At 38.2% G+C, this 14239-nt stretch overlaps 2 protein-coding genes across 5 annotated transcripts; both read left to right on the top strand.

The window, feature by feature from the left end:
• Nucleotides 1-2162: 2162 nt before the first annotated feature.
• On the top strand, nucleotides 2163-8228 carry LOC111463116 (lissencephaly-1 homolog). 3 transcript variants are annotated; one of them, XM_023106936.1, is made up of 9 exons: nucleotides 2163-2635; nucleotides 3844-4254; nucleotides 4612-5592; nucleotides 5679-5769; nucleotides 5858-6015; nucleotides 6098-6149; nucleotides 6242-6321; nucleotides 6404-6497; nucleotides 7441-8228. In XM_023106936.1, the coding sequence occupies exons 3-9, from the start codon at nucleotides 4663-4665 to the stop codon at nucleotides 7971-7973; spliced, it is 1938 nt and encodes a 645-aa protein (XP_022962704.1). In that variant the 5' UTR covers nucleotides 2163-2635; nucleotides 3844-4254; nucleotides 4612-4662; the 3' UTR covers nucleotides 7974-8228. The 3 variants fall into 3 exon arrangements, with proteins under 3 accessions (XP_022962704.1, XP_022962706.1, XP_022962705.1); XM_023106938.1 differs by lacking the exon at nucleotides 2163-2635 and adding an exon at nucleotides 2917-3279; XM_023106937.1 differs by lacking the exon at nucleotides 2163-2635 and adding an exon at nucleotides 3349-3757.
• Nucleotides 8229-8654: 426 nt separating this feature from the next.
• On the top strand, nucleotides 8655-12876 carry LOC111463118 (uridylate kinase-like). 2 transcript variants are annotated; one of them, XR_002713827.1, is made up of 8 exons: nucleotides 8655-9065; nucleotides 10590-10740; nucleotides 10832-10885; nucleotides 11081-11172; nucleotides 11957-12183; nucleotides 12287-12463; nucleotides 12589-12749; nucleotides 12790-12876. XR_002713827.1 is itself a non-coding variant. In XM_023106940.1 (7 exons), exons 1-7 carry the CDS (start codon nucleotides 8851-8853, stop codon nucleotides 12696-12698), a joined length of 1026 nt encoding a protein of 341 aa, XP_022962708.1. In that variant the 5' UTR covers nucleotides 8655-8850; the 3' UTR covers nucleotides 12699-12876. The 2 variants fall into 2 exon arrangements, 1 of the variants encoding a protein (XP_022962708.1); XM_023106940.1 differs by having other exon boundaries at nucleotides 12589-12876.
• The last annotated feature ends 1363 nt before the right edge of the window (nucleotides 12877-14239 follow it).

Raw genomic sequence — 14239 nt, 5'->3', positions numbered from 1 at the left:
AAAAAAAAAAAAAAAAAAAAAAAAAAAAAAAAAAAAAAAAAAAAAAAAAAAAAAAAAAAAAAAAAAAATCTTGTAATTAAGGTGGCTGTCCAAATCTTCATGTCTTTTTTTATTTAGCGGTGAAAATGAAAAGTGGGAGAAAATAAATCAGGTCCCATAAAATGTCACAATAATAACACTATATTTGATTGAAACATTTTTTTTACGACAAAATAATAATAATAATAAAAAATAATATTTTAATTATTAAACTTTTTATTTTAAATGCTATTTATTAACACAAATTATTACATAAAGGGTCGATTTCATCATTATTACTACTAAAAATCAGCATCGAGTATATTGAATACCATAATTCTTGATAATGACGTGTCATTTTCAAATAAAAAATGTTTTTAAAAAAAAGTTTGATTCTTTTTCTTTTTCTGCTCTCGGTAGCAACTCTTTTTTCTCACGATTAAAGTCTTTAGTCGGTAACGAGGTCTAGCATCACTGATACCAATCATCTTGTGGGGTTCATTCGATAATTAGCAAGTTTTATGTCTCGTATGTTTTACGAAGTTGTAAACGTAGTTGCATGCATGCATGACTGACTTCATTAACGATGACAAGAATAAAGTCATGTACAACACGATGAGAGATGAGAATGCCCATCAACTATTGTGTCACGAGCTATGCTTCTGCATTAGCATTAACTTGAACTATTTTTCTATCGATTTTAAACGTTAATAGCGTGTAAAAACTTTTGTGACTAGACCGTGCCTATAAATGAGATAACATTGTTCATTCGAACTGGTAAAAACGAAATCGAGAGAAGATTGAGCTAAGATATGAAATAAAAAGGGTCCCATTCCATTTCCTCTAATCTAATACTATCTCTCTCTCTCCTCTTTCTCTCTCTTCCTTTTATTTTCCTCATTAATTATTTTTTTAATTATTCAACATATAAATATTTCACCCTCCTCCCTAAACTCATCCACAATTCTCCTCTCTCTCTCTCTCCTCTCTCTTTCTCTCTCTAACACCATTTTTGAAGCCAATTCTGCCATTGTTCTTCCTCTTCTTCACAAACCAGTTAGTCTCTCTCTCTTCTCTGTGATATTTCTCATTTTCTCTCTCTAAAATATGAGATGGGTTTTGTCAATTATCAAGCTTTCTTTTTTAAATCGTTGTAGATTTGAAATGTTCGACGTTCAAAGATATATGTCTTAATCGATGGATTGTATGAATAAGTTTCGATTTTTTTTTTTTCATTTTAGATTTAGAGTTACATTAATGTTTTATTGTTATTGCGTGGAATGTTTCTCAATTTATATGCTTTAGTAAGGATATCTATATGATCTGAGACACCGACCAACCCGAATTCGTTAGGTTAGTTTTTTCCCGATTTGGGTTGGATTAAATTTTTGAAAAATGAAAAATTAAAGTTGGTTCACATGTTGACACTTTTTTGTATTCGGATCAACCTGAAAATAGAGTTACATCTCAACCCAATCATACCAAACTTTGAAGATTATAAAATATATTAAGAATATTTGAGATTTGTAAGTGATATTAATAATGATGGTGTCTTGTGAATTATCTGAGATTTTAGTTACTAGCACAACATGTAATAAAATAAGTAGGATTTGTAACTCTACTTCACTTGCTTGAGTTACTGACCCAATCAACTCGACTCAAGATACGACGGTTCTCTGTTTATGAGCGGTTTGGTTCTCGAGAAAAGGAAAGAAAAAAAAAAGTAATGCCCAAAACACACCACACTTTGATTTCTCCCACTAAATTTACAAACTTTTTTTTTGGGGGTCACAAAGAAAAATACATTATTGGGATGAACAGTAAATTAGAAAATGAAAGAGAGTGAGAGAGAAATAAAAAAAATAATAAAAAAAGTGGGGAAAATCTGAAGTTGTGATTGGGGATGCTGTTGCCAAACATATGATTCAAATAATTGAGACAGAATGATTCTGCATAATTTTAAACCAACATTTTTCCATTTAAATAATCCATATCCAACCAATCAAATTGCTCTATTATGCGATCCTCTTTGGGATAAGTACCAATTAATATTCAAATAAATCAATCAATAATTAACCCTTTTTCTCTTCTAATTTCTTCTATGTTCGTCATTTAGTTGTTGCATTTTCACTAAAATCGATTCTTGCATCTTTTTTACAAGTAACCTAACACGACACTATGATTATTCTTCCTACATTTGACTGTTTTCTGTCTTCTTTGAGGCGTATTTCACTTTTTATCTGTAATGGGGTTCGATTAAAATGGGTTTTTGTTGGATTAATCCATGAAAAAAGTTGAGTTTATTGTAAATGAAACGGGAAATCTTCATGGGAAATTGGGGATTTTGGGATTTTGGGATTTGGGGTTCTTCTTCTGTTGGATGAGCGGCGGGTACGGATCATCGTGAGTGCCACTACCATTTGGAAGCTTCGTGAAAAAGACCCATTTCATCTTATCTTACTGCTCCTTGCTCAATATTTTAGTCTCTATTTCTGGCGCTCTCTCTCTTTAGCCAAATGGACGCACTACACTCTGCTTGGGTTCTTCTAATATCTTCTCTGTATGAATCAAGAGCCGTGTGAAGTTCATACAGGAAGATGAGAGCGCTGAGGATATGGTGATGCTTCCATCTTCTTCTTCTTCTTCTTTACTCTTTCTCTCCGTGTTGCTTTATTTTGTTTGGATCTGTTGTCCCGTGAGTTTCTTCTTATGAATCTGATTCTTATTCGCAATTTCTGATCGAAAAGAAACCGACCCATTTGGAGGACTTGCGGCATTTCTGGAAAGAACTATCTAGTTTTCATTATTGTCTCTGTTTGGTAGAACAGGGTAAGATAGATCGGTTTTGAAGAAATCTGGTACTAATTTGAGGTATGTATCATAGAAATGGGAAATGGGAGAGACCCTTTTCGACCCTTTTCGATTGATGTTTAGATACTATAAGGATGCAAGTCAAATACATGAACCCATAAGAGAAAACCCAGAATCCAGTGTTCTTATAATCTCTGCCAACAAGAGCCCCAAAAGAAACCCAGAAACCAGAATGAGTGTGTGTAGCTTGCCTAGCCCATTGCATCTATTATTTATTATGTGGAATTGAACAAAACATTTAGCTGGTGTAGCCTGCTGCACGAACCCCGATGAGTTTATATCAGAGATGATAAAAGAATGGCAGCTGAGAGATACATATAGAAAGGCGAATTGATTGAGGGGCGTTGTGGAGTTAAAAGAGAGAGAACAAGTCCCGAGTGTTTGGTTTAGGTAAGTTAGGTCGGAGCTTTTCAAATTATGGGGTTTTCTTGTTAGTTAAGAGGATGATTTTGCCATAAACGATTGTTTTGTGTTTGGTTTAGGGCGATTTGTGGCTGTAGCAGAGGAGGGGGGGCTTTCTCAGACCGCCTGTCTGCTTCTTTTTCACCGTTTCCTCTTTATATTGCTGTGATTTGTCTATTAAATGCTTCTTTTCGAAGCACTCAAAAAGGCTATTATATATTGTTGCTGAGCTGAACCCAACTGTTCTTCTTTTCATCTTTTGATTATTTTTAATCGCTTAAATCTCTCTTTACTCAACTGGGTTTGGGATTTAGCTTTATTTGAGCGTTTTCTTGCACTTTTCCCATTTGGTTTGGCTGAAATGTGGACGAGTTAGGCCTTTTCCATTGAATTTGCTCCACCAAATAAGCATCATTCTGAGAAACCCCACGATCCTTGTTGTGTATAATGCTCGAGCGTCTAATGGGTTTGTTTAACAAGATGTAATTAGAATGAATTTATATCTAATACCCATTTTTATTGGTTGCTCACATAGATTGGTGCGCTTTGCAGATAAGTAGGCGAACACAGAGTGGCTGCAGAAGCACAACAACAGCCACAGGCTCCTGTTTATCGAACCGCGCCGCTCTTGTTTGTCGCTCGTGCGTTTACAATTTCAAACACAGATCTCGAGACCCTTTTCCTCTTAGCTACAACAGCTGACATCTGTTTAGCTTTTGCACCAATTTTTCCGGCCTTCCCCACCCATTCTCTCTTATTTATGTAGACCCCGATCTTCCTCCTCCTCCTCTATTGGTTTTGAACTCGATTCAAAGTACTTGGACGAGTTTTTCGTGGCTTTGTTTTATACTTTCCTCAAAGGCGTGGGGTTTGACTCTATGAGAAGAAGCTGTATTAGCCACAATCTCAGCCGGGTCGGTGACATAGTGTTGAATTTTGCTGTTGCTTTACGGTGATCTCGAGGTATAGCCTTCGAACCTTGCTGCCTTGGGCTGTGTTTCCTGTATTTGATTATTCCCATCACTTCCTTTTCTTTTGGGTCCATTTTTCTTTCTTTAATCCAAAGTCGTGTGGTGAGTAATTGTATTAAAAATCTTAGAACATGCAAAAACCAGCGGCATTGATACATTCCTGAGGTTGGTAGTTGAGTTGGTCTTTTGTACTTACAATTATTTGGATATTATATCTTCTGCCGACTCATTACCTGTGGACCATGTTCATTGTTTAGTATATTATTGCTGAGTGAAACTCGGGCCGTGATAATTGGATTACGTCCATATTAAAGAAGCTGCTGAGTTCTTTCCTTTGCTGTTCTTGTAGAATTGTTAAGTGTTTGGCCTTTGATGTGGAATATTGCTCCTGGAACAAGACATGCTGAGTTCTGACAGAGACACAGATGTTTTCTTCGACTCAGAAGATTACTTGCCATTAGAGGACTCCTTGGTAGCAGAAGAAGTGGGTTCCAACAAGTTGGGATATGAAATATGGATGAGTGAGCCACAGAGCATTAAGAGGAGAAGACAGCGTTTTCTTCAAGAAGTTGGATTACTTGAATTTGCGTCTTCAAGAACTTGTGCACATGATTTAGTGATTGAATCAAGCGATTCATCAGGGAGGATGGAATTGGAGAGACTTACAGAATTCAGTGGAGCTGTCTCAAGTTCTGACTATGCTCCTACCTGTAATGTGGAGGAGAATGATTTAGAACTATGCTCAAATGAGATGCTTCTACCAGTTTCTGTTTCGAACTCCGGTTCTCGACGTTGCCATGGCGAAGCTGATGTCGAAGGTTGCCGGGATATTGATGTCGGTAAAAGGAAAATAAAGAAGTGGTGGAGATCATTCAAGAACAAGGCGGCGAGCTTAAGAAGTACAGAGTTTTCTGAGGAATTGAAAACAATCCCAGCAAAATCCAAAACTTGCAGAATGAAGGTGTATCAAAACAAGAAGAGATGCTCAGAGTTTAGTGCTTTGTATATGAGACAGCAGATTGTTGCACACAAGGGCTTGATTTGGACAATGAAGTTTAGTCCAGATGGGAAGTATTTGGCAAGCGGAGGAGAAGACGGAGTCGTACGCGTATGGCGTATATCGTCTGCAAATGCATCTACTGAATTCTTAGCAAATGATGGTAATTATAATAACAAACCAAGAGAAGGGAAGTCTAGCTTCAGCAGCAAACCGTTGAGATTTGCCACTGTTGTCATTCCTGAAAAGGTTTTTCAGATTGATGAGCAGCCAGTGCAAGAGTTCTATGGGCATTCCAGTGATGTCTTGGACATAGCTTGGTCCAATTCAAACGTAAGACATCTATGACAACTGTTTGTTTGTTTGTTTGTTTTTTGGACTGTCGAAGAAACAAAGCTAACTAGATCCTCTTGCTGCAGTGTCTTCTTTCATCATCAAAGGATAAAACTGTGCGCTTGTGGGGAGTTGGCTCTGATCAATGTCTTGGTGTTTTCCACCACAAGAACTATGGTAAGTTTTGAAATCCTGCATCCATTCAAGTTCTTGCTGTGGCTCCATTCTCTTTTCTAAACTGTTCTTACTTTGTTTATGGGATCAGTGACTTGTATCCAATTCAATCCAATGGATGAAAACTACTTCATCAGTGGCTCAATTGATGGCAAAATCCGAGTTTGGAGTGTGTTGAAACAGCGGGTGGTTGATTGGGCTGATGTCCGAGATGTCATTACTGCTTTAGCTTATCAACCAGATGGGAAGGTGCGAGTTGTGAACTCTCACAAATTGAATGTATATGTCTTACACAGAGCTCTGATCATACCTTGTTCTTCTATGTGAGCAGGGTTTTGCTATTGGCTCGATTACCGGCACGTGTCGTTTCTACAAAACATCAGGTACGAATCACGGTGCATTCGACGAATTCAATGTTGTATAATGATGCTGCCCTTCAACTCCTTTACTGATTTAGATTGTTGTGATTTCGTAGGTGATTATTTTCATTTGGATGCACAGATCAATGTTCAAGGGCGAAAAAAGGCCTCGGGCAAAAGGATCACTGGCATTCAGGTTTTGCTCAGGACTTTGATAGTTCCTTTGCTAAAGCATATCTTAAATACCATTGCCTTAACTTGAATGCCATTCTTTGCAGTTTTGCCGGGAAAACTCTCAAAGAGTGATGATAACTTCGGAAGACTCGAAAGTACGCATATTCGAAGGAACCGAAATCGTCAACAAATATAAAGGTATGAATCCGGTCTGATTGCTCTCTTATGGTTCAATTAGAACTCATTATCGTGGATGTTTTAGAAATTCCACATCAGTTGGAGAGGTGAACGAAACATTCCTTATAAGAGCGTGGAAACCTCTCCCTCACATACGTGTTTTAAAACTGTGAGGTTGACGGCGATATGTAATGGGCCGAAGTGGACAATATTCGCTAGTGGTGGGCTTCGGCTATTACAAATGGTGTTAGAGCCAGACACTGAGCGGCATGTCAGCGAGGACACTGGACTCCCAAAAGGGGTGGATTGTGAGATCCCACATCAGTTGGATAGAGCATTCATTTTAAGAGTATGAACCTCTCCCTAACAGACGTGTTTTAAAACCATGAGATCAGTTGGAGAGTGAAACTAAGCATTCATTACAAGAGTATGAACCTCTCCCTAACAAACATGTTTTAAAATCGCAAGGCAGACAGCGATACATTCACCTCCAGCCCTCTCTTCTAGGAATCCATTTTTCCCTCTCTTCTAGGAATCCTTTTTTCAAAAGAAAAATGATTTCAACCGATGCTTAACATTACAACTATTGGTTTAGTGTTGAATGGTTAATTACTCAAAAATCTCTACAATTACCAAATAAGTTCATGCAAGCTGTTCTAGTTAAAGCATGAGGGGGTCTGCATTGACTTTCTCTCTATTCTCGTGTTTATTTATTTGAATTATTCATAAACAGTGATTGATAGCCATGAAAACCATATTTAATTATAAATCAGAGTTGTCCATTGCATCTGCACTTGACTTGTAAAAATCTATTGATGGGAAGTTCTGTTTTTCTCTCATAATAGCTGTACACTGTTCTATCATATTATTGGCTTGAAATGAGGAAGGCCAGAGATGTTAGCTGATCTGTAGTTCAATGAATCTTTTAAGGTTTATATGCTTAGATTCTCGTTTCGAAATGCAGGTCTACCGAAGTCGGGGAGTCAGATGTCTGCTTCTTTTACAAAAAATGGGAAGCATATAATATCTGTAGGAGAGGACTCTCGTGTATATATGTGGAACTATGATAGTCTTCACCTCTCATCAATGAAAGAGACGAAATCTCAGCAGTCTTGTGAGCATTTCTTGTCTGATGGTGCTTCTGTTGCTATACCATGGCCTGGTCTTGGAACAGAGCTGAAATGCTTTGGCAACAACCAACGGCAGTTCTCACAGAGACAGGATAACCAAGGGGCTTCAGAGCGTTTTTCCCTTGCTAATTGGTTCTCTGCTGATAATCTGTGCCGTGGATCCACAACATGGCCAGAAGAGAGGCTACCTCTCTGGGATTTACCAGTTGCAGATGATGAACATGGCAACCTGGAACACCATAATAGTCAGAGCGACGCCCACGACCATGTAGCTCCACCCGACACATGGGGCCTTGTGATTGTCGTTGCTGGATTAGATGGAACTATAAAGACATTCCATAACTATGGATTGCCCATCAGGCTTTAGGAATCCAATTGAATTCCAGGAGCTTCTAAAAGCTAAAAAATGGTTGATTCTTTCTCCTTTTTGTATCTTCCAGTCAGTGCTATAGAGAAAAGCTTTCTATTTGTTTATTCCTTCTAAAAATGTAAGTTTTAGAGGTCTGAAAATTTGTAAATCTACCCCTTTTTTCTTCTTGTTTAGTTTATGTGAATATTACTGCCAATATAAATGGAATACACTAGGCAGATTTTTGGCATTTGAGTGATTTTTTCTCATTGACATGACGAATTTGAATCTTCGACAAAACAACTCTGCTCTTCCTTGTTCTTGTATTTGAATCGGTAGTTTCCAGTTTTGGCACAAGTTTATGCAAATTGAAAGGAAACCCATTAATCGTTCATTCATTGATTACTTACCCTCCTTTTTGTTTGGGGAAAGGTAAGATTTTGAACGAATTAGAATGCGAGAGAATGAGAGTTGTGAATTGGGTCTGCAAAGAGAGAAGCTTAGCGACAGAAAATATTTTCTACCTCTCTTAAATCGTGCTTTGCTAGTGTGTTTAATCTCTTCATTGGTGCAAATTAATGGTGGGGACAGCGATTCTTCCGCCCATTACTCGGGTTTTTAAAAAATTAAGAAGAAACGTGGCCAAATCGCGAGCGCACTCTTCCCCTCCGTGTATCTTCAGTTCATATAAAAGCACACGCGAGCAATATATTTCCGTTGAGAAAATGATGTTATCCATAACATACATACAAGCTCCAACTCCCTCTCGATTTCATCTTCGTCCGGAATAACGAGTTGGGTGTGTGAGATAGAACCCTAAACCCTCTCACAATTCGGCGACGGGAACGACGGCCTTGTGGGGAGTGACAATCGTTCTTCCTTGTTCGTTTCTCTAATGGCAATCCCCACGTCTCTCTTTCCCTGTTTGTCTTTCGACTCCATGTTCGGTTCTGCTTCTTGTTCTTCCTCGTCGTTATCTTTGCAATCTCTTAGTCCCTTCAAGCCCCATTGCAATGGTTTGAAGATGAACACTCCCACCTCTAATGGGTCGCTCGTTGTTAACTGTTCCGCTCGCGAAATGGGTTCCAGCTCTGACCCTTTGAACGGGAGGTATGGATATGGCCGACGCCGCCCCTGTTTTTCTTTAATTGCTTTGAAATTATGGACTGAAATCTTGATTAAGTGAAAGTGATTTGTATGTGGGAACTGGTTCGATCTCTATGTTGATTTGTTTTGGTTTTTGATGAACTTTTGAGGTGTGGTAGCTTTTGCATAGATGGTTTTGTTGTCGTGAAGTAGATTAGTGAAGGTTTTTTCTGAAGTAATAAGTCGAGTGAGTGAAGGATGAGATGTTTCCCATTGTTTTGGAGATTGGATTTGTCTTTTTTCGTTATTTTCTGTACTGTTGGAATTACCTAGGATGGTGTAGAAACGATTACTTCAAGGATGGAAGATATCATCTTTGTTCTTCCCAACCGAATAAACTCCTTCAGTGTTCGATTGGATATTTGTCTTTCTCGTCTTCTATCTTTAGAAAAATGAAACATAATACTGTCCTGAATGGGATTGCTTGTCATCAGGGTTTCTTAGTACTTGTACATGAATCTTGTTTTTTTACTAGCTTCTGAATGAGTATATGTACATGGTTTGTCCTGAAAGAAGTGATAAGGATCTCATCCATGGTTTAAAATTGAGGGTGTGGAAACCTCTCTCTAGCCAATGTATTTTAAGAACCTTGAGGGAAAGCCCGAAACGGAAAGCCCAAATAGGACAATATTTGCTAGCAGTAGGCTTCCTATTATAAATGATATCAGAGCCAGGCACTACCTGTGAATATGCTGGCCCCAAAAGGGGTGGATTGTGAGTTCCCACATCGGTTGGAGAGGAGAACGAAGCATTCCTTATAAAGGTGTGGAAACCTCTCCCTAGCAGATTTGTTTTAAGAACCTTGAGGGGAAGCTCGAAAAGAAAAGCCCAAACAAGACAATATCTGCTAGCGGTGAGCTTGGGCTGTTACAAATGGTATAAAAGCCAAACACCGGGTGGTGTGCAAGCAAAGATGTTGGGCCCCCAAGAGGGGTGGATTTTGAGATCTCACATCGGTTGGAGAGGAGACCGAAGCTTTCCTTATAAGAGTGTGGAAATCTCTCTCTAGTAGATGCGTTTTAAAAACCTTAGAAGAAAGTTTGAAAGGGAAAGCCCAAATAGGACAATATCTACTAACAGTGGGTTGGGGCCTTGGGCCTTGGGCCTGGGCTGTTACCAGATATCTCCAATTTGAATGGGTCTCCTTTACCTTAATGGGTCCTCTGTCATTGAGTTGGTTCAGTTAGCAAAGCCTTGAAATCTGACTCATTGTTCTTAAGCTACCGTTGGATCGTTCTCCAAATTGACTTTGGACAAGGCTTTTCATTTGATCTTCTTGGGAATGAAGGTGATTTACTATGATTGTGGAACTATTTATACTTAGTGATGGCATATACTTCTCATTGTTGTTCTTATTTTCTGTGGCCTTCTTTGAATGAATTCTCTGATTATGATGACCTACGACTCTCATGCTGTTGTTTGAAGAGATTTGGTTAAAGAGATTTGGTGTTTTTTCTCTTCCTTTTTCCTTATAATCTTTTACTTTAGCATGAAGCATCAGATATCATCTATGGCTCCCAATGGGATGATATTAAATGAAGCTTCAATGTCCATGCCATCGTATAAATGGCGACGAGTATTGCTCAAAGTAAGCGGCGAAGCACTTGCTGGTGATGGATTGCAGAATATTGATCCAAAGGTTGGTGTTTGAAGGATGACAGTGTGTTACATGCTTCTTTTTAATGATGTTTGGCACCTTACAGTTCTTTTGAGCTAACTTTTGACTGCAGGTTACCATGGCAATAGCGAGGGAGGTTGCAGCTGTAACCCGTCTAGGCATCGAGGTAGCCCAACCTTTATACGTGTGCAAGATCTTTTTCGTGTTTGTGTGTTCATGACTTGTTCTTGACCAATTTTTTTCCTTTTAACTCTCAAAAGAACTGAGTAAACAGCTTTGGAGAATCTGATTCTTCACTTGCACACACCTTACGTTTGTAGACTAGGCCAAAGCTATCGTTATGGATGATGTTTTGTTTCAGGTTGCTATAGTAGTTGGTGGGGGTAACATTTTCCGTGGATCTTCGTGGGCTGGAAGTAGTGGTTTGGACCGTTCTTCTGCTGATTACATTGGGTAATTTTCGTTGTACTAGATATCTATTGACTTTGGCAAACCATTTGCTATTGCTATCACATTTTGATATTGCATATACCTCCATACAAGCAACATGAAAATTCACACAGATGGAATAGGAATATATGCCAATTATGTTGTATATATGAAAGTATATCACCCACCTCTAGTAGATATTGTCTGCTTCGGTCCATTATGTATCGCCGTCAGCCTCACAGTTCTAAAACGCGTTGGCTAGGGAGAGGTTTCTACACCTTTATAAACAATGTTTCGTTCCTCTCTCCAACTGATGTGGGATCTTAGAGTCCACCCCCTTCGGGGTCAGCGTCCTCGCTGGCGCTCGTTCCCCTCTCCAAATGTGGGATATCCCAATTCACCCCCTTCGGGGCTCAGCATTCTCGCTGGCACACCGCTCGGTGCCTAGATTTGATATCATTTGTAATAGCTCAAGCCCACCGCTAGCATATATTATCCACTTTGACCCATTATGTATCATCGTCAGTCTTACAGTTTTAAAATGCGCCTGCTAGGGAGAAGTTTCCACACCTTTTCCCTGCTCCAACCTACGTGGGATCTCACAATCATACTGGAGTTACATTCATAGAAAGTAGAAACAATCACCACTAGATATGTGACCTTTAGTCTCTAGTATTAATATAGTGGAGTCAGGCGATTATCATGGGAGAGTAGTCGAGGTGCATGCAAGCTAGTCCAAATATCGAGAAAAAGCATGATGGTAGACATTTTACTTTACTGGTTTTGAAATTTTGGTTGTATGTTTCAGGATGTTGGCAACAGTAATGAATGCGATATTTCTTCAAGCGACAATGGAGAGTATCGGTATTCCTACACGAGTGCAGACTGCGTTTCGAATGTCGGAGGTCGCGGAGCCATATATTCGACGAAGGGCTGTCAGGCACTTGGAAAAAGGAAGGGTTGTGATCTTTGCAGCTGGTACAGGCAATCCCTTTTTCACTACAGACACTGCAGCAGCCCTCCGTTGTGCAGAAAGTTAGTCAAATCATTGAACTTCCTACTTCAACTAATGGCTGAAACTTGCTTGATGTTTGGCAACAAATTATCTTTATAGCTGACTTTCAAATCATCTATCCAGTTAACGCTGAAGTTCTACTGAAAGCGACAAATGTCGATGGAGTTTACGATGATGATCCAAGGCGAAACCCGAAGGCACATCTGCTAGAAACTCTTACGTACCATGAGGTGACTTCGAAGGACCTTTCGGTGATGGACATGACTGCCATTACACTATGCCAGGAAAATAACATTCCTGGTATGTATTATAACTCATCATAGATCACTGTTCTTCCAAATAGCTGAGTAACATAAAGCAATGCAAGCTGATGACATTTGCTTAGAATATGAACTGAACCAATGATTATTTGCTTCCTCTTGCAGTTGTTGTCTTCAATCTAACGAAACCGGATAACATATCGAAAGCCATAAAGGGCGAGAGAGTCGGGACATTGATTGGAGGAAAACGAAACTCAATGGTAGTAAGTACATGACGTTTAGGCTGGTATCGGACCATCCATTCTGTAAGAGCTCATGAGTAGGGATTTGACAGTAGATTTAGAACAATCTCTATATCTTATCTGTTTTGAAACTTTATAAACTCTCGTGGTTTTACTTTTGGTTTTTCCAAAAGGCTTCATATCAATATAGATGTATTCTTTATTTATAAACGTTTGATCAACCTTTTAATTAGTCGATGTGGGACTCCTCTCTTAACAATTCTCCCCTTGAACAAAGTACACCGTAGAATCTCCCTTAAGGCTTATGAAGCCCTCGAATAATCTTCCCTTAATCGAGGCTTGACTCCTTCTCTGGAGTCCTCGAACAAAGTACACCCCTTGTTAGACACTTGATTTACTTTTGACTACACCTTTGAGACTCACAACTTCTTTGTTCGACATTTGAGGATTCTAAGAGCATGACTCAAATATCAAACCCTTTGAGAGATTTGCTCATTTCATGATAATTCCATACACTATTTCATCTATATTATAACATGACATCGGACCTTAAATGGACAAAGGCCGAGTCCCTCTCATTTCACCTTATTCAAAAAAGTAAAGAATATAGTTTAGAGGTGATTATGGTTGAATATAGGTGAGGAAGAAGGGTGTGATGGTGGATTGTGCATCTGTTTGAAGTGGTGGCAGAGATTTGAGTTATCCCAACAATTGCTTTAAGCCTTGGACATGGCTTCTGATACTCACCTACTATGAATCAGGTACTCATGTACTGTCTCAAGTCCTCACATGTATAGCCACCCTCCAACTCACCTTCCTTGCTTTGCCCGCAAATTTGACACTATTAGGCTCTCACATGAGAAAAGGAAAGGAGGTGGGTCAGATTTGTTTTCATTTTTTCCTTCAAAATTTGCTTCACTTATATTCCTTTAAACTTAATCCATCTAAGTTATTCATATCTGAGTGAGTTTCTTTCAAATTTATACGTTGGTTTAGTAATTGAATTTACTAATTTGAGGTTACACAAAATCGGAGCCTGAACGTATATATTTTGCTTGAATTGGATCAAGTTGAATTTTTTTTAAAAAACTCAATTGTTCGAGTTGTAATTGTTTTCAACTTTAATAATCTTTATTAAATAATGAATTCGATCCAACCAAACTATAAAATATTTATGTTTTATTAGTTTCGGTTATCTGTATCATTTATTCAAATTTTTGTTTTTAATAATAATCTATTTATTTACTTTCAAATATTCAATTAAAATTTACCGATCAATTTCAATATATATTTTAAAAATATTTTGAAATAATATGAAATTAAATAAAAGTAAAATAAATACACGTGTATATATAATTGTTTGGTAATTAAAAAAAATGGTTTAATTAAAAATATTTAATATAAAGTATATGAAGTATATTAAGGTATTGGATAATTTTTTATAATGTTATTCTATTTTTAAAAGGAACCGAAGAGATCAGACACTTTCCGTCGCTTTGCTTTCAATTCAATCTTCACAATTCCATTTTTGCCCTTCTGATTTACTTTTTTTTTTTTTTTTTTTTTTTTTTAAA

Source organism: Cucurbita moschata, unplaced genomic scaffold, assembly GCF_002738365.1.
Source record: "Cucurbita moschata cultivar Rifu unplaced genomic scaffold, Cmos_1.0 Cmo_Scf00028, whole genome shotgun sequence".
Lineage (NCBI taxonomy): Eukaryota > Viridiplantae > Streptophyta > Magnoliopsida > Cucurbitales > Cucurbitaceae > Cucurbita > Cucurbita moschata.
The sequence above is the reverse complement of the archived record's forward strand: the minus strand, read 5'-3'. Positions and strand labels throughout refer to the sequence as shown.

Excerpts from the sequence above, each read along its gene's own strand:
- LOC111463116 (XM_023106936.1), top strand. The coding sequence starts at position 4,663 with ATGCTGAGTTCTGACAGAGACACAGATGTTTTCTTCGACTCAGAAGAT. Across the intron at positions 5,770-5,857 it reads TTTCCACCACAAGAACTATG|TGACTTGTATCCAATTCAAT; the intron begins GTAAGTTTTGAA and ends TTATGGGATCAG. Across the intron at positions 6,150-6,241 it reads TCGTTTCTACAAAACATCAG|GTGATTATTTTCATTTGGAT; the intron begins GTACGAATCACG and ends GTGATTTCGTAG.
- LOC111463118 (XM_023106940.1), top strand. The coding sequence starts at position 8,851 with ATGGCAATCCCCACGTCTCTCTTTCCCTGTTTGTCTTTCGACTCCATG. Across the intron at positions 10,741-10,831 it reads TGCAGAATATTGATCCAAAG|GTTACCATGGCAATAGCGAG; the intron begins GTTGGTGTTTGA and ends TTTTGACTGCAG. Across the intron at positions 12,184-12,286 it reads AGCCCTCCGTTGTGCAGAAA|TTAACGCTGAAGTTCTACTG; the intron begins GTTAGTCAAATC and ends TCATCTATCCAG.